Below are 27,932 nucleotides of genomic sequence, written 5' to 3'. Positions count from 1 at the left end.
TGGTTTCCCTTCTTCAGAAGCGTGACCACTCCTTTGGTTACCTGCCTCGGGATCGAGTCCTGGGCAAACCAGTGGTTAAACACGCCCGTCAAAAGGGGCACAAACATGGGCGACAGCCTCAAGTACAATTCGTAGGGCAAACCATCGAGCCCCGGAGATTTGTTGTGGCCAACCTGCTTCAACGCAGTAATGACCTCACGCTCCGTAACCACCCCCTCGCAACTAGCCGCTCGGGCCGCATTAAGGCGGGGCGAGCCAGCTAAATAGCTGCCAAACTCCTGGCCGCGGAGTCTGGGTAGTTTGGTGAAGCGCTCCTCCAAATGTTGCCGAAACCCATTGCAGATCTCCCGCGTCGACACGAGAGAACGTCCTTCCAGGTTTTTCACCTCCCGAATGTACCCATCCGAGCCGCGTCTTAAAGCGGCCCCACGCTCAACAGCGTCAACGTTCACGGCTTCGTTGGAGACTCTATTTAACCTAGCCCTAACTACTTGACCTTCATATCGCTCGCTAGCCAAGCGACTGAGGTCCCCCTTAATTAGTGCTAGATCTAGGGAATCCCCCCCTGCCACCGCCCGGGTCAATCTATCCTCTAGGTGCTTTTTGGTCCGAGCCCTAGTTAAAGCGAGGCTTTGGCTATATTGGACACAAAAATGCCTAATGGTGACCTTAAGATTAACCCACCACCTACTCCCGGTAACCGCCCCCACTAACTCCCTCTGAATTAGTGTCGTCAGCTGCTCCCGGAAGTCGACCGACTCCAACAAGGAGGCGTTCATCTTCCAGTAGCCAGCCAACCTAGGCCTATTACCTAACTTCAAACGGGCCAACACAAGTTTGTGGTCCGAATGACCTAACCAGTGGAACGTGGGACAAGATAGAAAATCTACGTCGCCCCTTCTAATTAACATCCTGTCCAAGTATGTACTTGGACTGGCGGCCGCACTAGTATGCCACGTCCACATCTCCCTCCCGGGGTGATCCAGACGGAACCTGTCGACCAGATCGCACGAGGCCATCAGGTCAGACAGGCTGCTTTCACACCTACCCGTCCCACTAGGCCCCCCGACCTTATCTAACTTGGGGTCCAGGATGGCATTCCAGTCCCCCATTAAAACTACTCGCTCCGGACCCGAAGAGAGAAACCCCTCCACCCGCCGAAAAAAGGAAACCCTCTCACTTTGGATGTTGGGCGCATAAACTGCCATGATCCGGAATGCGCTGCTGCTAACGGCAACATCAACCACGACCAGCCTCCCATGAGCGTCCGCATGAACAAGTGTAACCGTTGCAGATAGGGTGCGACTTACTAACACAGAAACCCCCCGGCTATGGAAACTGCCATATGCTGAGTAAACATCAAAATCGTTCACCAGCACATCGCAGTCCCCAGCCCCAACAAAGTGGGTCTCCTGTATTGCAGCTATGTCTACCTCAAGGGCCATGAGGTCCCTCAGCACGCGAGCAGCCTTGCTTCGAGACCTCATGCCCCTCGCATTTAAGCTAGCCAGGTTCAAGGCCATGATTCCCTAACTAGAAGTATTCCTCAACTAAGGGTCTAAAGTCCTCGGGAGTGAGGACGTCGAAGGCCTGACCAAGACTGCCCGTGAGCAGGTCGGACGTAAGCCGTCCGTCTCGAGCCAGGCCCCCCACGTCCAAGGGGAACGTCATTTTCAGAGCCCTATAAAGGGAGGGGTGAACATAAAGCGGGACCCTCCCTTCACATTGTGTTGTTATTTTTCCAAGTGATGGGTGCTCCCCGTCCACGATTTTGAGGCCCCCGAAGGCCGACTTGGCTGCTTCTATCATGCGCCATAGCGCCTTCGCTCTTCCTCCCCTATTCACCCGGACGAAAGTGATAATAGACGGAGCATCCTGGAAGTTCCTAGGGTCTGTCACCTCTTTTCCGTCCACTTTCCGGAGACTTTCCAGTTCCGTTAAGTATCGCCTCTGTCTCCCATTTAAATCCGAGACCGCGTTACTTAAGTCGGCGTTGCATAATTGTTCCCCGGGAAGGAAAGGGTGCTTCCTGGTTTTCCCCTCCCTCGGGGCTGCCGACTTTTGTTCCAGCCTTTTCTCCTTTGCTTCTTCCTCTTGGGCTTCTTGGACAACTTCTTCTACTGGAGCTTCCATTTGCTCCGTTTCCTCGTTAGGAGTAGTGAATAGGGGAGGGGTTTGCTGATCTTCTTCCTGGGGGCTTTGCGGCTGAAGCTCAGTAATCTGGTCTTGCTTGTCGTCTTTCTTCTCTCTCTTCTCCCTCTGTTTGTCCTCGGCCCCTTCGCTGTCTGAGCCCGAGGAGCTTCCTCTCGCCTTTCTTTTTGTAGCTGTTGCCACTGTTCTTGTAGTTTGTGGAGCCGGCTCTTGTTTCTTTGCCCCCTTTTTGGCCGCCACTGTGCTCCACTTTTCTTTTGCTGGGGCTGCTTCCTCCTTCCTTGACTCTGTTGGGGGGTTTTTCTCCGCCGATTTGCCCGTCTCGGCTATTCCGGCTTGTCTTTGAGGACAGAACCTCGCTACGTGGCCTGTTTTTTGGCATTGCCAACACTGGGGTCTTCTGCCCTCCACAATGACGGCGAGTGACCAGCCTTCGCAGGTGAATTGGGCCGGGATCCCGTGGAATTCCTTGCGGGACAGCCTCATTTTGATCTTATAGTCTCCCGACATTATATTCCGGGGGCCCTTTACCGCCTCGATGCCTTCGACTTCTCCATATTGGGACATGATTGCCCCCAGCTGCTCCTCCTCCAGAAAGCACGGCACCCCTGTAATTGTGACCAGCGTCCTCCTCTTTGAAAGGTACTCTGGCCGTACCTTGATGTTTTTCCATGTGAGATCCCCTCTTGCCAGCTTCTCTGCATCGTCCTTTGTTGGCAAGAGGACCTCCCACATGGCGTTAAAGCGTCTAACGGCGTACTGAGCGGGGATCCTCAGTTCCCCCAGCAGCTCCATCATGCGGTCTTTCGGTACTCCCAGAAGGCCCTTTCCGGTGGCATTCAGAGTCAGCAGGGACACTGATCTCTCCCTTATCTTCATCAGTGTCTCTGGAACCACCTCTATCTGGTTCCCTTTTGTCAGGTTCTTATATTTGTCCTCAAAAAGCCTTCTATAGTACTCTGGGGACTTCGCTGGTGCTGATTGCTTCGGCCCCCAACTCTCTTTGGTCTCACTGGCTGTTGCCTCCACTGTTACCGCTGCTGCTGGGGTCCTCTGTGCTGGGGTTTTCTGTGCTGCTGGTATCGGGGAATCCGTAAATGAGAGAGCTGGCCACTCCTCTTTCTTTTCCGACTCCACCATCCTCGATCCCCCCACACCCGGGGAGCACCTATCCACTACAAACACGTCCATGGACCTCGTTCTCCTCAGGCTATCTTCTGACGACTTTCTGGGGCTACTCCTAGCCGACTGCGAAACCATTGGCGTTTCCTTGCCCCAACGCCTTGCGGGACGCCTCCTTCTCTTTCCTTTCCACGATGCACCTCGGGTTTCAACAAATCTTTTCCAGGCCTCGATCTCCTCCTCCCTGGACGTTGCTGTTTCCGTATCAGGCATGATCCACGGCCATCCTGAATTTACTGATCTAGGGATGTCCTCCTGGGAGGTCATCCCCGTGCCCGACACCCAACCGGGCGCACCTGCACTGGGGGTGCCCTGCACGGCGTCTGCAACCCTGCCAGACGCTATTGGGGTGGAAAGCGACCGCGACGCACCCGAAAACGACCCTTCTGAGTTGGGGGTGGCGACCCCCGGAACCGCACCGGCACTCGACCCTTCCGAACTGGGGGTGGCGACCCCCGAGACCCTTCTCGACCTCGACAAGGGGGTGCCTTTCGGGACGGCACCCCCCAAACCCTTCACGGCACCTACACCTGGGGCGTCCCCCAAGGTGGCAGGAGCAGAGGCCTGCTCCATCTACTTTGTTGGCCCAGTGCCCTTCCCCGACCCGCCGATTTGGAAGCTAGAGGGCCTTCACCACAAAAGGGTACGTGGGTAACCTCTAGTCCTGCCGGCTGCTTAAGTCGGTTCCAGACACTGAACAATCTGAAAAAGAATAGAAAACGTCAAAATTAGTACGAGCTTTGCATGAGAACCAAGCCAACGAGCGGCGAAAATATCGCCGAAAATATTCAGAGGGCTGCTAGATACCGGGGACGGGCAGGAAATTGTTTCTATTTATAAACAACAGTTAATATTAATTCCCGGATGTGTTCTTTACGAGCAGTCGATGCTGAAGGATTTCGTTGTTTGTATTTCAAAGTTTTTTCCAGGAAATTAAAGTTTGTTGTTTTTGTTATTGTTGTAGAAAAGATGTTTTTTTTAAATTTCTTTTCTACAACGGGGCCCTGAAATCACGTGACAGCCGCCGACATTGCTGCTGCTGATGATTTTGGCGAAAGGCCCTCAATTGGTTGTCGTCTGTCGCGCTGTTGTTGTTGTTGTTGTTGTTGTTTACTTGCTACTGCTGATTTCGGTAGAGTCTATTAATTGCTGTTCGTTTGTAATGCTGTCGTTGTTGTTGTTGTTGTTTACTTGCTACTGCTGATTTTGGTAGAGTCTATTAATTGCTGGTCGTTTGTAATGCCGTCGTTGTTGTTGTTGTTGTTTACTTGCTACTGCTGATTTTGGTAGAGTCTATTAATTGCTGGTCGTTTGTAATGCCGTCGTTGTTGTTGTTGTTGTTTACTTGCTACTGCTGATTTTGGTAGAGTCTATTAATTGCTGGTCGTTTGTAATGCCGTCGTTGTTGTTGTTGTTGTTGTTTGTTAGCGGCCAAGCCGCGACAAGGCCCCCTCCCTGGATAATTGATCGTTATCAATTAAAGTAAATGTACGATTTGTATTTTTCTGGGAAGGTGACTTTCCTTCCTACACGGGTTTTTCTTGGTGGGATGGTGTGTGCTTCATGATCCGCTGCTGGCTCTGGTGGAGCAGGTTGTACCCGGATGCTTTCTGGTGCAGATGGGGGATCTCTATGGATTGAGCTGCGTTCAGGCTCGTGTATGGATTTCTCTAGTCGAGCAGGTTTTACTCTATCGATCGAGACGGTGTCTGTTCGATTTCCTCGCTCGATGGTGAGGTGCTTGTCCGAGCGTTTCTGGACTCTAAAGGGACCCTGGTATGTCGGTGTCAGGGGCTTCTTGACCGCGTCATTACGGATGAAAATAAATTCGCAATCCCGGAGCTGTTGTGGAACGTAGGTGTTTGGTGTGGGTTGCCTTGGCTGTGAGTACTTTAACTGGGCCATTTTATGGCGTAGTTCTTGGGTGAAAGAGTTTGTAGCAGTGAGGTCAAGCTTCGTATCATCGAAAAATTGACCGGGCAAGGAGAGTGGTGTGCCAAATACTATTTCCGCTGGTGAACATTCCAAATCCTCTTTGAGAGAGTTCCGGATAGATAGGAGTATTAGGGGGAGTTCATCCACCCAGTTGTTAGTGGGGTGTTTCGTAGATAGAGAAACTTTGAGTGTTCGATGAAATCGTTCGACGAGACCGTTGGCGCATGGGTGATAGGCGGTGGTTTTTATATGTTTAACGCCGAGCATCTGCGTAAATCCTTGGAAAAGTGAGGATTGGAACTGCGCACCTCGGTCTGTGGTAATGATACCGGGTACGCCGAAGATGGCTATCCATTCTCGCAGTACTGTCTTTGCTACAGTGTTAGCAGAGGTGTCACTGATGGGTACTGCTACTGGCCACCTGGAGAATCGGTCGACTATGGTGAGGAGGTATTGAAAGTCCTGGCACATCGGGAGGGGTCCGACGATGTCGACATGAATATGGCTAAATCGTGCGTCAGGGTTGTTGAATGTGCCTGGTGGAGATTTCGTGTGTCGTTGGACTTTGCATTTCTGACACTCAAGGCAAGTCGCTACCCAGTTCCGGACATCGAAGTTCATGTTAGGCCAGACGAAACGGTCAGCGATAAGTTTAACGGTTGCCCGTTTGCTGGGGTGTGATAATCCATGAAAGTGGTTGAAGATTTGTTTCCTTAGTGCCGGTGGTACGTAGGGCCTGGGATTGCTCAACTTTGTGTCGCAGTACAAGGTCTTACTGCTGAACGGTGCCGGAAATTCCTTTAGTTGCAGAGATGTGTTTTCTAAGGCCTCAGGGAGGGTTGTGTCGGATTCCTGAGCTGTCGCTATCATCTCTTGGCTGAGTGGGCCGTCTTCAATAGAGTTGACGTCAGAGCGGGACAGGGCGTCGGCAACAGCATTGTCTCTTCCTTTCACGTATTGGATGTCGGACGTGAACTGCGAAATGTAGTCCAAATGCCTGATTTCGCGTGTCGAATACTTGTCAGAGTTGTTTGACAGGGAGGTTGTTAACGGTTTGTGATCTGTAAGAACCGTGAAATGTCTTCCTTCCAATAGGTGCCGGAAGTGCTTGATGGCAAGGTATATTGCCAGGAGTTCTTTTGAGAAGGTGCTGTACCTCGACTGTGCCGACGATAATTTAGCTGAGAAGAATGCGATTGGACTTCGCTGATTATCGATTTCTTGTTCTACCACGGCCCCGACTCCAGTGTCTGAAGCGTCTGTCGTGAGGAATATCCGCGTTCGGACGTCCTGGTCAAGGTGTGCTAATTTCGTGAAGTTAGCCAGTGATGCTTTTGCTGTGTGGAAGGACTTCAGCTGGTCGCCTTCCAGAGAGATGGGTTTGTTTTTTCTCTGTATGATATTCGTCAGAGGGGTGAGGAGACTTGAGCATCCTGGGATGAATCTTCGGTAAAAATTTATCATTCCCAGGAAACGTCGCAGCTGCTTGATTGATGTGGGTACCGGAAAATTCTGGATAGCTTCTACTTTCTCTGGCAGAGGGGTGATTTCACGAGCGTCGGTGTGATGGCCTAAAAAGTCAATGTGTTGTGCTCCGAATTCGCATTTGTCTGGGTTGATCCGGAGGTCGTAATGTGCTAGGCGGCGGAACACTTCATCCAGATGTTTCTCGTGTAGGTCAGCATCTCTGCTAGCCACCAGGATGTCGTCAATGTAAGCATAGACGTAAGGTAGTCCACGCAAGACTTCGTCTATGAGTCTCTGAAATGTTTGGGCTGCGTTGCGTAATCCGAAAGGCATTTTGGTAAACTCAAAGAGTCCAAAGGGAGTTGTCACTGCTGTCTTTGGGATGTCCTCTGAGGCCACTGGGACCTGATAGTAGGCCTTAGTCAGGTCTATTTTCGAAAAAATTCTGGCTCCCTGTAGGCCGGCGGCGAAGTCATGGATGTGAGGAACGGGGTACCGGTCGGGGACCGTGGATGAATTTAGTTTCCGATAGTCCACGCATATACGGAACTCGCCGTTCGGTTTGGGTACCAGGTGCAGTGGTGAAGCATATGGGCTGTCCGATGGGCGGATGGTGTTGTCCGCCAACATCTCTTCAAATGCTTTCTTGGCGTAAGCTAGTTTGTGTGGAGGTAGTCTTCTGGATCGGGAAAATGCTGGTTGTCCGGTCGTCTTAATGTGGTGTTGCGTCTGGTGTTCCCCTGCATCGGTAGATTTAATGGGCTGAGTTAGGTCCTTGTACCGGTGCAGGATGGTTGCGTACCGTGGATCGTGTTGTGTTGCCACGCTGATTCCCGTCGTGTTGAGGCTTGAAGGGGTTCCTATGATTTTTATCGAGGTCACGCCGTCAGACAGGGTCCTTGTCCTCATGTGGACGGACAGGTTGTAATAGGCCAGGAAATCGGCACCGAGTAATGGTGTTTTCACATCGGCCAATGTAAATGACCATTTGAAATCCCGCCTGAGGTTGAGGTTGAGGGTTAGTTCCTTGTTGCCGAAGGTTTGTATGGTTGATCCATTTGCTGCTCGAAGTTGAAAGGAGGTGGGTTTCAGGGTGGGTCTGTTGGTGGGTGGTATAACACTGATAGCGGCGCCGGTGTCCACTAAGAATTTGAGACTGTTATTACGGTCCCACACATAGAAAAGACGACTGTGTGGATGTGTCCCGACAGGAGTAGTCGTCGCTGTCTGTCGGTTTATTCGTTTCCCTGGGCCTTATTGTAATTGCAAGGAGGTTGGCATTTTTGGGCCCGGTCACCGAAGGATTGGTGGTACCAACATGTGCCTGGGAGGTTCCTTTGTCCTCGGCTTGGGGAGCGGGTACGGCTTCGGTTCCGGGTGTGGGGTATTGGGCTACGTTGTCTCTGGCGTAGGGAGAGTTTGAGCTCTCTCAGCTCTGCTCGCAGTCGAGTAAGTTCGTCTTCCAATCGTCGTGAGCGGTGCCCGGGGTCACTCTCGACATGATGTATCCGTTGGTGTGCCTGTGAGTATACTTTGTCGGCCGAGTCTGCCACTATTTCCAGGGGCGTCTCTACGGGTACTAGTGCCAGGACCTGGGTAATGTTTTGCGGAAGCCGATCCAACCAAAGACCGCGGAGAATGGGCTCTGCCATGCTGTTGTTGCCGAGTCGGCTCTTCATCAGTCGCAGGAGCTGGGATGGGGTTCTGTCCCCGAGAGTCACATTCGAAAATAGGTCTCTGATGAGATCCTCGTCTGAACGGCCGGTTCGCTTGAGGATTGCTTCCTTAAGGCAGGTATATGGGAGTTGCTCTGGAGTGTTGAGGAGGATGTCCTCTACTTCTTCTACCATAGATGGAGGTAGTGCCTGCACCACTGAGGCGTATTTCGAGTCCTGGCGAACGACCCTCCGGGCTGCAAAAATTGCTTCGAGCTGGATGAACCAACTCCTGGGGTTCACTGGATTGTAAGGCGGTAACTGGACCAGCGGGGCAGAAAAGTTAATCTCCGGCTCTGTGCTTTCTGCCATCTTCTCTGCCTGTCTATTTTTCCAAGCCTGTGTCTGTAGTATCACGTCGGGGTCACCACTTGTTGCGGGGAGGCCTGAAGGTGGTTAGCCAACTGACCGTGCAACTAAATATATATCAGACACAAGGACAAGGAATGAAACAACAGGACAAAGAAGAAATGACAAACTCTGGTGGTTTAGTTTAAAGACGAAGATTCGCCTTTTATTTAAACAAACGAAAGGGTGGCAAATGCAAATTTGTTCACTAGGCGATGCTGGTCCGGGATCCGTCGCCGGTGTATTCGGTAAGGGGGATGCTTGTCGGTTCGCCGTAAGCTGGAATGACGTCGGAGGAATCGGCGTGGTAACTGATGCGGGTGATTGTTTGACTTGGGTCCGACTGAGATGTTACTGATACGTTAGCCTCAGGCTATGAGAGGAACGGACGGACAATTGGCAACACTGAGTTTTCAGCATCCACTAGGTACGGACGGGCGCTCGGATCGGACTGACACTGAAGGAAGAAGTCAGTGTATGAGAGGTACAGACGAACGAATTAGCAAACACTGAGGGTTCAGTGTTCATCAAGTACGGACGGACGCTCGGATCGGACTGACACTGAAGGAAGAAGTCAGTGTATGAGAGGTACAGACGAACGAATTAGCAACGCTGAGGGTTCAGCTTTCATCAAGTACGGACGGACGCTCGGATCGGACTGACACTGAAGGAAGAAGTCAGTGTATGAGAGGTACAGGCGAACGAATTAGCAACACTGAGGGTTCAGTGTTCATCAAGTACGGACGGACGTTCGGATCGGACTGACACTGAAGGAAGAAGTCAGTGTATGAGAGGTACAGACGAACGAATTAGCAACACTGAGGGTTCAGTGTTCATCAAGTACGGACGGACGCTCGGATCGGACTGACACTGAAAGAAGAAGTCAGTGTATGAGAGGTACAGACGAACGAATTAGCAACGCTGAGGGTTCAGCTTTCATCAAGTACGGACGGACGCTCGGATCGGACTGACACTGAAGGAAGAAGTCAGTGTATGAGAGGTACAGGCGAACGAATTAGCAACACTGAGGGTTCAGTGTTCATCAAGTACGGACGGACGTTCGGATCGGACTGACACTGAAGGAAGAAGTCAGTGTATGAAAGGTACAGACGACATGGAGGCCAGAGTCGTGGTGATGATGTGGACTTCTACGGCGTGGAGACCGGAGCCACTGTAGTGGTAGTGGACTTCTACGGCGTGGAGACCGGAGCCACTGTAGTGGTAGTGGACTTCTACGGCGTGGAGACCGGAGCCACTGTAGTGGTGGTGGACTGGACTGCTACAGTGGTGAGACTGGAGTCACAGTGATTGCGCGAGCGTCGAACGGTTAGGGAACCGTGAGCAAGTGCAGAGCTTTGCCGAAAAAACCAAGCCATTATTTAGTCGTTACGGCCCCGACCTTGGCATTATCTACTGCCAAGGCCTTATTTGGGGTCCGTAACAACTTAGGCACCAGGGCCAGTAGGGGGGGGGGAAAGTGGGAAAAAATAGGGGTCTTTGCTAGTCCTAGGCTAGACTTGCGTTTGATAGCAAGTACTTTATTAAGTAAAAACCTATACTAGAGTTTCTCTCACGCACTATTTGCATAACCGCCTTACATTCTTACCAGGACCTACTTAAAATAACAGCTCCCCAGCTTACACGGATGGCGGGCGACATTCACGCTGAAAAATTTTAAAACAATTATGTACAGGAACAAAACAAAACTTGTTTATATACAAAATAAAGTATATTTTTTTTTTTTTTTTTTTTTTTTTTTTTTTTTTATATATATAAAAATGGGGGTGAAATGATGGGGAGGGGGGCAAACTAGAAAACACCCAAAAAGAAAGAAAAAAGAAAGCAAATAAACAAAATGCCTATGGGGGCAGGTTAGTAAGGGACCCTCCCTACCTAATAGCTGGTCTGTCGTGTGAAACGCCCACTGTCTTCCGCTCCTCTCCCCCGGGGGGAAGAGGTGAAAGCAAGCAGGTCGTTCCCTAGAGGGGAGTGGAGGACCTAAGGGTATGTGTGAAAAATAACTTGGGGTTGGGGTAAACCGGGGTGGATGGCGTCTTCCAAGATAAAAGTGCGTAATGGGCAAAAATAGGCCGGGGACAAAATAAACAAGTGGACTGGGCATCTTTGGAAGCTCTCTTAGTGCCAATCTAACGAAAAAATAAAAAGACTACGGGAACAGGATAACATGCATACTACCCTAGTCTAGGCCCTAATAAAGCATAAGCTATCCACTCTTGGTCGTTAAACACCTACCTAGCCTACTCCTACCCATCGTATAAGGTTGACCTTATATTACTTTACATAAGGGGCTGGGTTCCGAGAAAACCAAACCTCAGCACCTTAGGAACAATACCACTAGGGTGGAAACACGAACTCGAACCTGGCTCCTCGTCGGATGCACAAACTAGTGTTGTGCACCCATCTCCTATCAAAGTCGATGCGGGGCAATCTTTTCCAATCACATCTGATTTTTATTTTAAGTTGATGCTTAAAATAAAGGACCAGATCCTGATCGGAAGCAGATTGCCCCTCATAGACAATGCTCAGACGTGTAACCCACGTCACTAACCTAGCTACAGCCAGTATCGCCAGAAACACCACCCGTTTCTCCCTGATAAACGGCGGGTCCACATTGTCAACCACGTACGCCAAATCAAGTGGCACCGACCGCTCGGGGTCGATGCGAGCCGTTACCCCTTCGACATACCTCCAGAGACTCCGCACCCCGCTGCAAAGAAAGAACGCGTGTTCACGCGTTTCGTCCTCGTTCTCATCGTTGCAGCGTGGGCACGGGGGAAAATAATAATCGGGATCCCGGAAATCCCTGGCAAGTCGGTCGAAGAGAGGCAACGCATCCCGGACTAGCCTCCACGTTACCGAAAATTCTGAATTATTAATGTAGCTACTGGCGGGCGCCCAACTCCAAAGCGAGAGAACCTCCCCCCTCGACAGATGTAGCCGCTCCACCAGCGGGTCGTTCGCGGTACCCTCCACTAACTCCTCATATAGCCTCCACCTAGGCCGTGCAAGGTCATTGGACCCCGGCAATGCCCTAAGGGCGGCTCGGCATTCGGTCAGGAAGCGCCCTTCCCCCGCTGGTCGACGGCGACCTTCGGCGGCGGGGTTGGTTAATAGCCGTGGGAAAGCGCGCTGCACGGCCGGAACCCAGGGTGCCTCCTCTATCAGTGTCCGACTCAGGAACGCCAGTCTTTCTGCGTGTTGATGGCTGCGCAGATCAGGCATCCCCAAGCCTCCCTCGCTAAGCTTCTGCGTACAGACCTGTCTACGGACATACGGCTTTCCTCCCTTCCAGAGCAGTTTGAAAAGGAGTCGCTCTAAAGCCTTACAGCGGTCCGCAGGCAGGGGAAGAACAGATAAACGGTAAAGGATCAACGGAAACACGTAAGTGGCGCATGCCTCCGCACGACCCTTCAAGGACAATCTCCTCCGAATCCAAGTCACGACAGACGATTCGACCTTAGTCTGTACCTCCGACCAATTCTTGTCCAGCTGGAGATCCGGCCCGAACCACACACCGAGGATCTTAACCGGGCCATCAGTCCAGCCGAACGCACCTGGAAGCGAGTTTACCCCGGTCCAGGCGCTCAACCGCAGGCCGACGGACTTGCTGCGATTGATCACGGCCCCTGTGACAACTTCGTACTCAGCGATCGCCTCTATCACCGCTTCGATGTCGTTACGACTGGCTGCGAAAACGGTGACGTCATCGGCGTACGCGGACACCCTGGCAAATCGGCGGCCAGGTAGAGCAATGCCGCGTAGGACTGGTCTCGCCGCCTCGTCCCTTAATTTGCGAAGGAAGGGCTCCAACGCCAGGACATAGAGCAGAGGCGACAGCGGACAGCCCTGCCGCACCGACCGGGAGACCCCAAAGGACTCCGACAACCTACCATTGACTTGCACCACCACCGCGGGGTCACGATACAGGGCGGAGATCCACTTGCGGAAGTCCGGACCAAAGCCGGCGGCCTCCACAACAGCCCTCAGGAACCCATGGTCCACCCTATCGAACGCCTTGGACTGATCTAAATTGATCAGCGCGGCTTCTGTGTCGTCTTCTAAACCCTCTATTATCGTGCGCACCAAGTGCAGATTGTTTTGAATTGTTCGACCCTTCACAGCGTAATTCTGATCCGGTTCGACCAACTCGTCGATAACAACCTGCAGTCGGTTGGCAAGAATACGGGCCAAAATCTTAAAATCTGCGTTAAGCAGAGTTATGGGCCTATAGTCTTCTAAGTTCCCCCCTCCATGTTGGTTTCCCTTCTTCAGAAGCGTGACCACTCCTTTGGTTACCTGCCTCGGGATCGAGTCCTGGGCAAACCAGTGGTTAAACACGCCCGTCAAAAGGGGCACAAACATGGGCGACAGCCTCAAGTACAATTCGTAGGGCAAACCATCGAGCCCCGGAGATTTGTTGTGGCCAACCTGCTTCAACGCAGTAATGACCTCACGCTCCGTAACCACCCCCTCGCAACTAGCCGCTCGGGCCGCAGTAAGGCGGGGCGAGCCAGCTAAATAGCTGCCAAACTCCTGGCCGCGGAGTCTGGGTAGTTTGGTGAAGCGCTCCTCCAAATGTTGCCGAAACCCATTGCAGATCTCCCGCGTCGACACGAGAGAACGTCCTTCCAGGTTTTTCACCTCCCGAATGTACCCATCCGAGCCGCGTCTTAAAGCGGCCCCACGCTCAACAGCGTCAACGTTCACGGCTTCGTTGGAGACTCTATTTAACCTAGCCCTAACTACTTGACCTTCATATCGCTCGCTAGCCAAGCGACTGAGGTCCCCCTTAATTAGTGCTAGATCTAGGGAATCCCCCCCTGCCACCGCCCGGGTCAATCTATCCTCTAGGTGCTTTTTGGTCCGAGCCCTAGTTAAAGCGAGGCTTTGGCTATATTGGACACAAAAATGCCTAATGGTGACCTTAAGATTAACCCACCACCTACTCCCGGTAACCGCCCCCACTAACTCCCTCTGAATTAGTGTCGTCAGCTGCTCCCGGAAGTCGACCGACTCCAACAAGGAGGCGTTCATCTTCCAGTAGCCAGCCAACCTAGGCCTATTACCTAACTTCAAACGGGCCAACACAAGTTTGTGGTCCGAATGACCTAACCAGTGGAACGTGGGACAAGATAGAAAATCTACGTCGCCCCTTCTAATTAACATCCTGTCCAAGTATGTACTTGGACTGGCGGCCGCACTAGTATGCCACGTCCACATCTCCCTCCCGGGGTGATCCAGACGGAACCTGTCGACCAGATCGCACGAGGCCATCAGGTCAGACAGGCTGCTTTCACACCTACCCGTCCCACTAGGCCCCCCGACCTTATCTAACTTGGGGTCCAGGATGGCATTCCAGTCCCCCATTAAAACTACTCGCTCCGGACCCGAAGAGAGAAACCCCTCCACCCGCCGAAAAAAGGAAACCCTCTCACTTTGGATGTTGGGCGCATAAACTGCCATGATCCGGAATGCGCTGCTGCTAACGGCAACATCAACCACGACCAGCCTCCCATGAGCGTCCGCATGAACAAGTGTAACCGTCGCAGATAGGGTGCGACTTACTAACACAGAAACCCCCCGGCTATGGAAACTGCCATATGCTGAGTAAACATCAAAATCGTTCACCAGCACATCGCAGTCCCCAGCCCCAACAAAGTGGGTCTCCTGTATTGCAGCTATGTCTACCTCAAGGGCCATGAGGTCCCTCAGCACGCGAGCAGCCTTGCTTCGAGACCTCATGCCCCTCGCATTTAAGCTAGCCAGGTTCAAGGCCATGATTCCCTAACTAGAAGTATTCCTCAACTAAGGGTCTAAAGTCCTCGGGAGTGAGGACGTCGAAGGCCTGACCAAGACTGCCCGTGAGCAGGTCGGACGTAAGCCGTCCGTCTCGAGCCAGGCCCCCCACGTCCAAGGGGAACGTCATTTTCAGAGCCCTATAAAGGGAGGGGTGAACATAAAGCGGGACCCTCCCTTCACATTGTGTTGTTATTTTTCCAAGTGATGGGTGCTCCCCGTCCACGATTTTGAGGCCCCCGAAGGCCGACTTGGCTGCTTCTATCATGCGCCATAGCGCCTTCGCTCTTCCTCCCCTATTCACCCGGACGAAAGTGATAATAGACGGAGCATCCTGGAAGTTCCTAGGGTCTGTCACCTCTTTTCCGTCCACTTTCCGGAGACTTTCCAGTTCCGTTAAGTATCGCCTCTGTCTCCCATTTAAATCCGAGACCGCGTTACTTAAGTCGGCGTTGCATAATTGTTCCCCGGGAAGGAAAGGGTGCTTCCTGGTTTTCCCCTCCCTCGGGGCTGCCGACTTTTGTTCCAGCCTTTTCTCCTTTGCTTCTTCCTCTTGGGCTTCTTGGACAACTTCTTCTACTGGAGCTTCCATTTGCTCCGTTTCCTCGTTAGGAGTGGTGAATAGGGGAGGGGTTTGCTGATCTTCTTCCTGGGGGCTTTGCGGCTGAAGCTCAGTAATCTGGTCTTGCTTGTCGTCTTTCTTCTCTCTCTTCTCCCTCTGTTTGTCCTCGGCCCCTTCGCTGTCTGAGCCCGAGGAGCTTCCTCTCGCCTTTCTTTTTGTAGCTGTTGCCACTGTTCTTGTAGTTTGTGGAGCCGGCTCTTGTTTCTTTGCCCCCTTTTTGGCCGCCACTGTGCTCCACTTTTCTTTTGCTGGGGCTGCTTCCTCCTTCCTTGACTCTGTTGGGGGGTTTTTCTCCGCCGATTTGCCCGTCTCGGCTATTCCGGCTTGTCTTTGAGGACAGAACCTCGCTACGTGGCCTGTTTTTTGGCATTGCCAACACTGGGGTCTTCTGCCCTCCACAATGACGGCGAGTGACCAGCCTTCGCAGGTGAATTGGGCCGGGATCCCGTGGAATTCCTTGCGGGACAGCCTCATTTTGATCTTATAGTCTCCCGACATTATATTCCGGGGGCCCTTTACCGCCTCGATGCCTTCGACTTCTCCATATTGGGACATGATTGCCCCCAGCTGCTCCTCCTCCAGAAAGCACGGCACCCCTGTAATTGTGACCAGCGTCCTCCTCTTTGAAAGGTACTCTGGCCGTACCTTGATGTTTTTCCATGTGAGATCCCCTCTTGCCAGCTTCTCTGCATCGTCCTTTGTTGGCAAGAGGACCTCCCACATGGCGTTAAAGCGTCTAACGGCGTACTGAGCGGGGATCCTCAGTTCCCCCAGCAGCTCCATCATGCGGTCTTTCGGTACTCCCAGAAGGCCCTTTCCGGTGGCATTCAGAGTCAGCAGGGACACTGATCTCTCCCTTATCTTCATCAGTGTCTCTGGAACCACCTCTATCTGGTTCCCTTTTGTCAGGTTCTTATATTTGTCCTCAAAAAGCCTTCTATAGTACTCTGGGGACTTCGCTGGTGCTGATTGCTTCGGCCCCCAACTCTCTTTGGTCTCACTGGCTGTTGCCTCCACTGTTACCGCTGCTGCTGGGGTCCTCTGTGCTGGGGTTTTCTGTGCTGCTGGTATCGGGGAATCCGTAAATGAGAGAGCTGGCCACTCCTCTTTCTTTTCCGACTCCACCATCTTCGATCCCCCCACACCCGGGGAGCACCCATCCACTACAAACACGTCCATGGACCTCGTTCTCCTCAGGCTATCTTCTGACGACTTTCTGGGGCTACTCCTAGCCGACTGCGAAACCATTGGCGTTTCCTTGCCCCAACGCCTTGCGGGACGCCTCCTTCTCTTTCCTTTCCACGATGCACCTCGGGTTTCAACAAATCTTTTCCAGGCCTCGATCTCCTCCTCCCTGGACGTTGCTGTTTCCGTATCAGGCATGATCCACGGCCATCCTGAATTTACTGATCTAGGGATGTCCTCCTGGGAGGTCATCCCCGTGCCCGACACCCAACCGGGCGCACCTGCACTGGGGGTGCCCTGCACGGCGTCTGCAACCCTGCCAGACGCTATTGGGGTGGAAAGCGACCGCGACGCACCCGAAAACGACCCTTCTGAGTTGGGGGTGGCGACCCCCGGAACCGCACCGGCACTCGACCCTTCCGAACTGGGGGTGGCGACCCCCGAGACCCTTCTCGACCTCGACAAGGGGGTGCCTTTCGGGACGGCACCCCCCAAACCCTTCACGGCACCTACACCTGGGGCGTCCCCCAAGGTGGCAGGAGCAGAGGCCTGCTCCATCTACTTTGTTGGCCCAGTGCCCTTCCCCGACCCGCCGATTTGGAAGCTAGAGGGCCTTCACCACAAAAGGGTACGTGGGTAACCTCTAGTCCTGCCGGCTGCTTAAGTCGGTTCCAGACACTGAACAATCTGAAAAAAGAATAGAAAACGTGAACAGTTAAAGGAGCTTTGGCCGAAAAAACCAAGCCAACGAGCGGCGAAAATATCGCCGAAAATATTCAGAGGGCTGCTAGATACCGGGGACGGGCAGGAAATTGTTTCTATTTATAAACAACAGTTAATATTAATTCCCGGATGTGTTCTTTACGAGCAGTCGATGCTGAAGGATTTCGTTGTTTGTATTTCAAAGTTTTTTTCCAGGAAATTAAAGTTTGTTGTTTTTGTTATTGTTGTAGAAAAGATGTTTTTTTTAAATTTCTTTTCTACAACGGGGCCCTGAAATCACGTGACAGCCGCCGACATTGCTGCTGCTGATGATTTTGGCGAAAGGCCCTCAATTGGTTGTCGTCTGTCGCGCTGTTGTTGTTGTTGTTGTAGTTGTTTACTTGCTACTGCTGATTTCGGTAGAGTCTATTAATTGCTGTTCGTTTGTAATGCTGTCGTTGTTGTTGTTGTTGTTTACTTGCTACTGCTGATTTTGGTAGAGTCTATTAATTGCTGGTCGTTTGTAATGCCGTCGTTGTTGTTGTTGTTGTTTACTTGCTACTGCTGATTTTGGTAGAGTCTATTAATTGCTGGTCGTTTGTAATGCCGTCGTTGTTGTTGTTGTTGTTTACTTGCTACTGCTGATTTTGGTAGAGTCTATTAATTGCTGGTCGTTTGTAATGCCGTCGTTGTTGTTGTTGTTGTTTGTTAGCGGCCAAGCCGCGACAGACGTAAACAAATATTATTTATTTATTTATTTTACTTATAAAACAGAAATCTACGGACATGCATGTCTCGAGGTCCTACCTGTCGTCAGCGTAGCTTGACTCTTTCCAGGAATCTAACCTCAGACTATATGTATTACGATGAGACGTAGGATCTTGAAACATGCATGCCTGTAGCTTTTTGTTTTATGGGGAGGGCTATTGTTGAATAGCGGGGGACATTTTTAAGGATGACGCTGAGTTCATATAAGCCAATACATATAACGGATATAACGATAGTGATGAAGGAGACATTTATACATATACAGTTCTGTTCTGAGATGCTTGGGACGTCATATATATATATACTGGGAGTTATAGGGCGATAGATGAATAGTTCTTATATTTCTTATAAAACATGTAGAGAGGAAGAGAGATTCATATTCTTGGAAGGGTTACACAAAGTTCGTTATAAGATGTGATGTTTAACACATTACCTTCTACGAGGGGCGTGCAATAAGTAATGCCCCTGAACCACTTTCAGTTGTCTGATCTAGCTGAAATTTTGCATGTGCAACGACTTATATCTCTACGGGTTATGAGTTAGGGTTAGAGTTAGGGTTAGGGTTAGGCGTTTAAAGATGATAAAATACATCTACCTTTCAGTTGGTGGAAGACAAACAGTAACAAAATATCGATGGTGATTCTTTATTCATTGGACCGGTCGAATGCTGATGACGTCAGCAATTCAAATTCGGGATCTACATAGTTTACTCTTCTTCCTTTCCCTTCCAAAGGGTCAGCTGACCACTGGCAACTGATTGACTCTCAACTCTCTCTTTGACTGACTAGCAGACTCAACTACCCCGATCTGACTAACTCTAGCTCCTATATTGAGAACCCCCTTTTGCTAGAACGTCAGAAGTGCGTTTCCCAAACGTGACCAATTCACGTGGCTATGCACACGTTTTTCCAAAACACACTTCTGCAACAAAGAATCCTCTCCTAACCTATTCTTTAACCTAGCCTATTTTTAACAATGTATTTTTAATCTGTATTGTTCATTCTTTTTAGTTAACATTTTTAATATTCAGTTTTTAAAATAATGAACAATCAATTCTTTTTACAATATAAACAATATCTAACTATTTGTAATATAATTTAACAATAGACCTTTTTAACATTCCAATTTCTAACATTCTATTTCTTAACCTTGCTTACAAGGTTCGAATCTCGGCTTCTCCTAATCTCATTTTAACTTATCTAATGTTCTTCTTATTTACATGGAAAGGGGCAGCCCTTTATCCTGTAGCACTATGAAAACAACATATTATTTTCATTGTTTGGACTCTCGAGTATATATCCGACACAGTTAATCCACCGAAAACTACATCACTCTTCATAAAAGCATGTAAGATTTCAACTGATACATACTCGAGAGGCAAAACAATGAAAAGAAGATGCTGTTGTCCTGACCCTGTTTATTTGTAAGATTTAAAAATAAAAAATAAATACATAATATTTGTTCACGTCTAAAAGGAAATTTCTTTTCATGATTGAAGACGTTAATTAACAGTATCATCGTTTTAAAAATCAATAAATCTCTCTCTCTCTCTCTCTATATATATATATATATATATATATATATATATATATATAATACAATTGTATTCCTGTCAGTTTATGTTTATTTATATATATATATATATATATGATCGCAAATAAAATAACGTCATAAGAGATGACGTCATAAGAGACGACGTCATAAGAGATGACGACCTGTCTAATGTCATGGAAGATTACGTTATATATTTCGTATACTGTTTCGCGAAGTATATATATATATATATATATATATATGTATATATATATATATATATATATATAGAGAGAGAGAGAGAGAGAGAGAGAGAGAGAGTGGGGAAAGAAGAGAGAACTAGAGTGACAGATACACAGTCATCCATAGATAGATTGCTTCGTTTCAGTGTGGTTAGACATGTGTGTTCTCCAAACTGCTTTTATCAACTTTGCCATCAACACAAGATAAATTTTACACTTCAGTGTAGTTAGATATGTTGATTGCTCCAGACTAATATTGAAACCCGTTTTTTTTTGTTGATACATTCAACTATTATGCGTGCGTATGTTTGTGTACTGTATTCATAAATGTTTACATCACATAAATGATACGAGATGCGCAAAGAAGCATAATGAATAATAAATAAAACAAATATTAAATCTGGTAAAATATATATATTTTTTTAAATATTTAAAAGGCAGGAAATCCAAAATAATGATTGATGTTTCATAAATTGTAGTCGCCATTTTATTTTGTTGCGGTTTCGTTTTTTTTTTTTTTTCGTTTTTTTTTTTTTGTTTGTTTTCGTTTTTTTTTTTTTGGAGAAATAATTTTAATGGCGAATCTATTTTCGAAAATCTGCTGACTCGCAAAATCATTTTTCTTTTATTTTATTTTTTTTACTTCACTTTTTGTATGTTTTTCGTTCTAATTTCGATGTTTGATATTGAAAAAAAAATAATACGTCGAAAATTACGAGCTGATATAAAAGACTGCATAACGGGCATTAATTTATAATGAGAAAAATGTCCATATTATTAATTTAATCAAATATTTTCAAGAGCGTCCATATAAAAATATATCTGCGCACACACACATATACACATTCTTGCCGGCTTATATGTCACCTGACTTCCTCTGGAAGATCCATCTACGAACATCTAGTAGCACACGACATCCCTAAAATAAATTCAGAAATATATTAATAAAAAAATATATCCACATTTTAGCCGTCATACGTTGTAATCTGCGCTTGTCCATCATAGAAGTTCTACTCATTTGCAAAAACAAACTGCATAAATAATCCAGCCCAATATAAGGGAGAGGCGATACAATTTAAATCGACTCTTTCAATAAATTCACTAAACATAAGTCTTTATTATGCACTACGCACCTGAAGATTACTCATTGGAGTTGAAAACGTTCGCAGTTATGGCATATTTTCATAATATATATATATATATATATATATATATATATATATATATATATATATATATATATATATATATATACAGGGTGTCCACGAAGTCTGGTTACTTAATATAGCCAGACTTTCTGGACACCCTGTAGATTATGCAGCCAGACTTTGTGGGCTCCATGTAGATTATGCAGCCAGACTTTGTTGACACCCTTTAGATTATGTAGCCAGACTTTGTGGACACTCTGTATATATATATATATATATATATATATATATATATATATATATATATATATATACTCGAACAGAGCGTTTGAACGAAGATGACGTCACAAGAGATGACGTCATAACACCAATTGGAAAAGAGGCATCTCAAAAGAAACAAACAGGGATTATCCCTGTTGTTTCATAACAAAGGATATCACTGAAGGGTTTTGAACTTAAATAGATTCTTTTTTTGGGATCATATCTTTCTGTAATTTTAACACAATCTGATCAAGACACTAGCAAAGTTTTAAAGCATGCAAATTTCAAACAATCTTTACTTACGAAAAATAATGTCTTTTATAGGATTGCTCATTGTCTCTCTTGTTCTCTCTCTCTCTCTCTCTTTCTCTTTCTCTCTCTCTCTCTTTCTCTCTTCACATATCTCTCTCTCTATCTCTCTCTTTATATATATATATATATATATATATATATAAAGTGAATGTGTGTGTGTGTGTGTGTCTGGTCATGAATATACTCCTATATGGTTGACTATTTTTAAAAACTGATTACATATAATGATAGAAGATGTATCGAGACACAGGAATGATCTGGCATAATCATGATTCATTAAAATTTTGGGGTCTACGTACGCGCCTGGTCCACAAGGTATGGAAATAAAAAAAAATTAAAATTAAAAAAAAACCGTTTACAAGTGTTTTTGATATAGATGTACATAAGAATACTTTGATAAGTATGTTTTAACTTTAATAGGGATGGTATAATAAAATTTTGGGGTCTGCGTTCGCGCCTGGTCTCCATAGAATGGAAATAGACACAAACTTTAATAAAGACTTTTCATATCTATCTGCGTAAGTACACTTTGATAATTATGTTTAAGTTTGAAGAAATATGCTATAATAAGATTATGGGGTGTTCGTTCGCGCTTGACCTCCATAGAATGGAAATATGTCACAAAGTTTAACAAGGTTCTTTAATATAGATCCACAGAATATTGTGATAAGTATTTCAGTGTGAATAGGTATGGTATAATAAATTATGGGGTTTATCTATTTTATTTTTACTTTCATCATATTTTGCTTTGGTTTTGATGCCCCCAAATTCGAAGCTATCTCTTTACAACCCTTCCTTTTCATAACCTATCATACTTTCATAAATCAGAGTCCATTTTCTGTAGGCTGTTTTTGAACCCAGTACACGACGGGTACTTTTGCTAGTATATATATATATATGTATATATATATATATATATATATATATATATATATATATATATATATATATATATATATATATATATATAAGAGCAAATAGCTTTTTTTTCTTTTTGCATGATGTGGTCTGTAGGTTCAAACCCCGCACGTAAATTTCTTTCAATCCTTATTAATCTGATTATATAATAAAGTCCAATGTAACTTTTATTTCCCATCTTTTAATTCAAAAAAAGCTCAATATACGAGGTAGAACAAAAGTGTAAATAAAAATATTTTTTACTCGCGAGACCTGTGAACATTTCACAGGGAACTTATTCATATATTGATGTCGGCATTCTGTCCAGTGTAAATGGAGACGCTCTGATATTATTGTAGCTTTTTAGTTAAAACTGCAAAAGTATTTATCTAAGCTAGCACGAACGCCCGGCAAACTCTCGTCGAAAAGTACGCTTAAATATGATATTTTAATTCTTGCGGAGTTCGTATATATAATATTATAGAATTAATGTTCTATCAATCTTTATATATTACAATTATAAAGTTGCGACTTCAAAAATAAAAGCAATATATTCATATGACTTGGGAACCTTAGCTTGAATCGAAACCGAAATAAATCTTATGAAAAAAACTCAAATTATCTTGTAACGGTTGTTGTAACCCATCATCTGGTTTACGACTTCCGGTTGCGCATGCGTACATAAACATAAACACATAACAGCGTAAACAAATAAACACAAATCGTTACTTTTGCAGAATTTGACCTACGCACTGAAATATTAACGTTATTACGTGAGCAAAAAAAAAATGGGCCAAACAAATTTCATACATTTTTTGCACTAAAAGCTATATTGAACAAAGAACAATTGAACAAGGAAACTTAAACGAGACTAATAACACAGAATAAGACATTTACTTTAATAAATGCTTAGGATGGAATCACACACCCTTTGGATTTCTTTAAAAGATCAATCCTTTTAGATATGTTCTCAACCAAAGTAGAACACTGTGAAGAAGAGATGCTATTCCATTCGCTTTGCACAGCTTCCCACAATTTGTCATTGTTCTCAGAATTTCTTTCGGTCAATGTACGAGATATTATGGACCAAATATTCTCGATTGATTTTATATCGGGGCTTTGATCTGGCCAAAATATCACATCAATTGAATTATCAGAAAACCATTTCTTTCTGACTTTAGCAATGTCTGCAGGGGCATTATCATGTTGAAAAATAATGTTCTGGGATATTTCAATCTTCTGGATACTTGGTAACAGTTCTGTTTCTAATATTCGAATGTATTCCTTTGCATTGATCGACTTCTCACATCTAATAAGTTCCCCAACTCCTGCTGCAGTAAAAGTTTCCCATACCATTGTCTCTCCATTCACGTTTTTAACTGTCGTTTTTATGCAACTTGGCGAAAACCTTTCTCCAGTTCTTCGATTGCACCGTTCGGGAGCATCGCAAGTATCACTAACAAGACAAAATCTTGATTAATCTACCCAGAACACATACCTGAACCAGTCTGTATCTTTCTTGCCATAACACGAGCAAAATCACTTTCTATCATTGATGTTCTTATAAAAATGGCGTCTTTGCACACCTTATAGAAGAAAATCCCATTTCTTTCATTTGTCTAGATATTGTATATATAGAAAGAGAATTTCCAGCCCCTGTTTTGAATTCTTGGCTATGGACAACATAAGTTTTCTTTCGATCATTCAAAACACTTAATTTAAGCCTGTGGTCGTTCTTCAAAGTGGATGCTCTATGGTGAACAGATTTCCCTTTTACCAAGCGTTCGACTTCGAACCTTTGAGCAATTCGTTTCACTACAGAAAGAGATGTTTTCACATTTTCTTTTCTTAAAATATCAAAAATCTGCTTGTAAGTCATTTTGGACTGTCTTAATCCTACAATTCGGTTTTTTAGATACTCGCCAAGATGCGATTTTAACATTTTTGGGATTCATTTTTCCACTTATTATTATATGCTATAATAATAATAATGATCTGCTAAATAGAAATTTTCAGTTCAAATTAACAAATATTCATGGAAAAATATTGAAAAATCGATTTCTTCCTTCTTTCACTCTTGGCCCATTTTTTTTTTTTTAATTCATGTATATATAACTTGAGTTCCTTCAGCCATAATCGAAACCAAAACTTATGAAGAATTCTTAATAAAATTATTTATACAAAGATGGGTGACTGGAGTGCCATCAGTTATAATCGAAATCGAAACCAACACTTATGAAGAATTCTTATTTATGACAAGAAATTGAAGTACATAACAATTAAACGACCCGGATGTAAGCGTGACACAGAAAATAACACACGCGCTATCATATCACTCTATAGATAGACAGTAATAAATGTTGCCATTTAGCACATCGATTGGAAACTAAAAAAATATGCATGAAAATGTTTAATTTGCCAAGATTAAACAGGAAATTCCCTGGTGAAGTTGGGTTCAATGAAGAAAAATAGAGTCACAGTCGTATGATCCAAGGCGTTGAAAAATTGTATTGAGAGTTTTTTATATTTATATGTTTTTATATAATGTGGTCTATAAAAAGCGAAAGGATATAATCCATTGCAAATTGTAATAATTCAAACACAGTAGTGTTTGAATAAATGGTAAGTGTCAGTTTTAGTTATTTAGAACTGCTTTAAAGCTTCGCCGCTAACTTATTTTTCGACCAAATTTCAAATAATTATCACAGTTTATAGATCACCTTCTCAGCTATATTGTGAAAAATTTTGTTCAGTAACACAAAAGTTATGATGTATTTTCTGGTGTTCAAAATCGTAAAAATATGTAAGGAGGTGAGCGACGTTTTTATGACTGGTTTCCATAGCAACTACGTCGCTTCAGCGACTACTGCTGCCACTAATTCGAAAAGAGAAGTAACAAGTGAATCAGAGAGAATGAAAGCATGAAAAGGGGATTTTATTGAAAGCAGACGAGTGCCGTACATTGTTATTACATATGTGTTTATTGGGGGAAAAAATAAGACTGAAATTAAACAAAGACAAGTGAATTTATTGGAATCCTGGAAAAATCATGGATTTCAATAGAAAAATGCGAGCATGAAAAATAATATGGTTAAGCTTAAACATGGAAAAGTAAAGGACTATTTGTTCTAGTAAAAAATATAATAAATTTATAACTTAAAATATTGCAGCTTAATTTTTTTAATTCAATGTATAACATTATATCATCAATTTTTAATGCTGCAATATTTTAAGTTATAAATTTATTATATTTTTTACTAGAATATCTTGTCCTTTTCTTTTCCAGTTTTTACAACTATCCCTTTACTTTTCCATGTTTAAACTTGACCATATTACTTTTCATGCTCGCATTTTTCTATTTATTTTCTGAAAAAATTGTTATATGATATTTACTGAAAATTACTTTTTCAATTGTTATAGTTTAAGTTTATATATTAAAAATATTATCAAAAACATTTTAATAGAATATTAGCCCACTACGAATATTAGCCCACTACGAGAAAGAGAAATCCCGTAAGATCCTATCAAGATTAAAATTAAAAATGAGGGATAGATAGATAGATAGATAGATAGATATGTAGATGAAATAATAATGCAGGATGGAGTGATAAAAGTGTCGCTCTAAAGAAAACAATACAACAGTTTTATTTTAAAACTTTTATTGAAAACAAAAATATTCAGGTAACTTTATTATGTAGTAGAGCTGACATTTATTCAATGTAGCCGCCGTTCAGTTTCAATCACCGCCTCGATACGGGTCCGGAACTGGGAGCATACCTTTTCCATTAGCGCCGACGTGATCTCGGCGGACGATGGCGATCAGACTGGCTTTGGTGTTGTTGAAGGTCATGTTGGTGATGTTCTCGACGTATTACCAAACTAAGTAGTCCAGCGGGTTCGGGTCACGGAAAGGAGGAGGGGAACAGTGAGAGAAAGGTGCAAAATCGCAACATTCCTTCCGAAGCCAAGCCTGGGTCTCTTTGTGTTTGTGTCTTGTACTTGGCTCATATACAAGTAGAGAATTGCATCGGAAGTGAGATATATACTGGAGCAGTAGAATGATCCAAAAAAAATTCCATCGACCTGGGCAACGGTATGTGTCTGTCTGAAGACGAAAGTATACTATTACCTGTGTTATATACGTGTATTATCGTATTACTTTTAATGTATGAATCAGGAGGGTAGTGTAGTAGCTGTTAATTCTGTGTGTGACCAGATACTTTTGTGCGTAGTTTAGTATTTATTTCCATACTATTTGTCCAGTCATTACCTTTGGGGGGGAGTATAGTATCAGTTCTTTATCCTAAGGCGAGCTTCCAAGGTGCCCTCCTTCTCCTTTGGGAGACAGCATACTACATGCGTGCGATCTCCTCTCTCTACATCTATATTTTTTATTTATTTTATTTTAGTCAACCTTCAAACTGGTGGACGACGGTACCGTTCTGCAGCAAACACAAAAAGCCACAAAAAATGGTGAAGTTGATTCTATCTTAACGCGACAAGTCCAAGGAGACGGGACCATGCTTTGTGTAAGTATATTCCATAATTTACAACCCCATGAATAATAAATCGCTCGTTTAATAAGGGTACTACCGCCTACGAAAACAAAATTATCCAACAACAAGCAAGGATATGACAATCACATGTCATCGGAAATATATTAGCAATGATGTTAAATGAAATGTTGAATTATTCTATGATGTAAGATGCAACAAAATTCATAAGATTCTCAAAATTCAAGATCCAAGTGTAGTATCTGTTCTTCAGCTGCTACACTTCAATTTCTTGTTCTCTGTTAGTGGAGGAGAACTCCTTCACGACCAAGACAATTTTTATTTTTTGTTCCTTTTCTCCAAATTAAAAAAAAAGCGCCCCTGGTGTCTAACTCTGTCCGGTGGGGAGGCATTGTAAATAGGAATAACTAAGTTGTTCGGAAACCCACACATGCTTTTTGTTAAATATTTAAACGCCCCTTCAGATACCAATCTGCAGATTTCTACGTCCGAGTGCCATAAATAGAGCGCTTAGAATTCTCAAATGGTAATTCATGCGGTATTTGCCAGACTCACCGTTGCTTAACTTTGGCGATTTGGCGGGAACCGGGTTTTATACGTAATTATAGGTGAATTATGATTCAAGAAACATATCTCCGCATAAATATATATATTTATATATGTGTGTGTGTGCGTGTGTGTGTGTGTGTGTGTCTGTGTCTGTGTGTGTGTCTCTGTGTATGTGTCTATGTGTGTGAGTGTGTGAGTGTGTGTGTGTGTCTGTGCGTGTGTGTGTGTGTCTGTGTGTGTATGTATGTGTGTGTGTGTGTAAACTAATTCGGTGCTTCTATATAAAACAAACGAAATTCGAAAAAATGAAATACTGAATTTCAAGTAATACTAATGATACTTACATAATTGCTATGTCGCAGAGACTAACATATCCAAAAATTACGGAAAACGATAAGGTAAAAGGTTTTTCGATAAAATTCAATGATTAAATAATGAATAAAATTTTCCCAACATTTTTATTTACGTTCGTCCCGTGACGTAAGCGAGAGAACTTAATTATATCCCCTGTCAACGTATCTCTTTTTTAATAAGTGTAATATAGTGATTTCGCTTTATTTTACAAATTTCTTTTCTTGATTTTT

General features: G+C 45.1%; 1 protein-coding gene across 1 annotated transcript in view; it reads left to right on the top strand.

Moving 5' to 3' along the window:
• Positions 1–27,932, top strand: part of LOC145255531 (sodium/calcium exchanger regulatory protein 1-like) — a 79,320-nt gene that overhangs the window by 47,831 nt on the left and 3,557 nt on the right. Inside the window, exon 4 of the mRNA XM_080113988.1 lies at positions 26,695–26,814. Within this exon, the coding sequence (XP_079970114.1) occupies positions 26,695–26,814 (120 nt within the window). The remainder of the gene's footprint in view (positions 1–26,694; positions 26,815–27,932) is intronic.

The sequence above is a fragment of the Euprymna scolopes genome, chromosome 31, assembly GCF_053919585.1.
Source record: "Euprymna scolopes isolate OS-2025 chromosome 31, ASM5391958v1, whole genome shotgun sequence".
Taxonomy (NCBI): domain Eukaryota; kingdom Metazoa; phylum Mollusca; class Cephalopoda; order Sepiida; family Sepiolidae; genus Euprymna; species Euprymna scolopes.
Note: the sequence above shows the minus strand (reverse complement) of the source record. Positions and strands in the feature narration are given on the sequence as shown.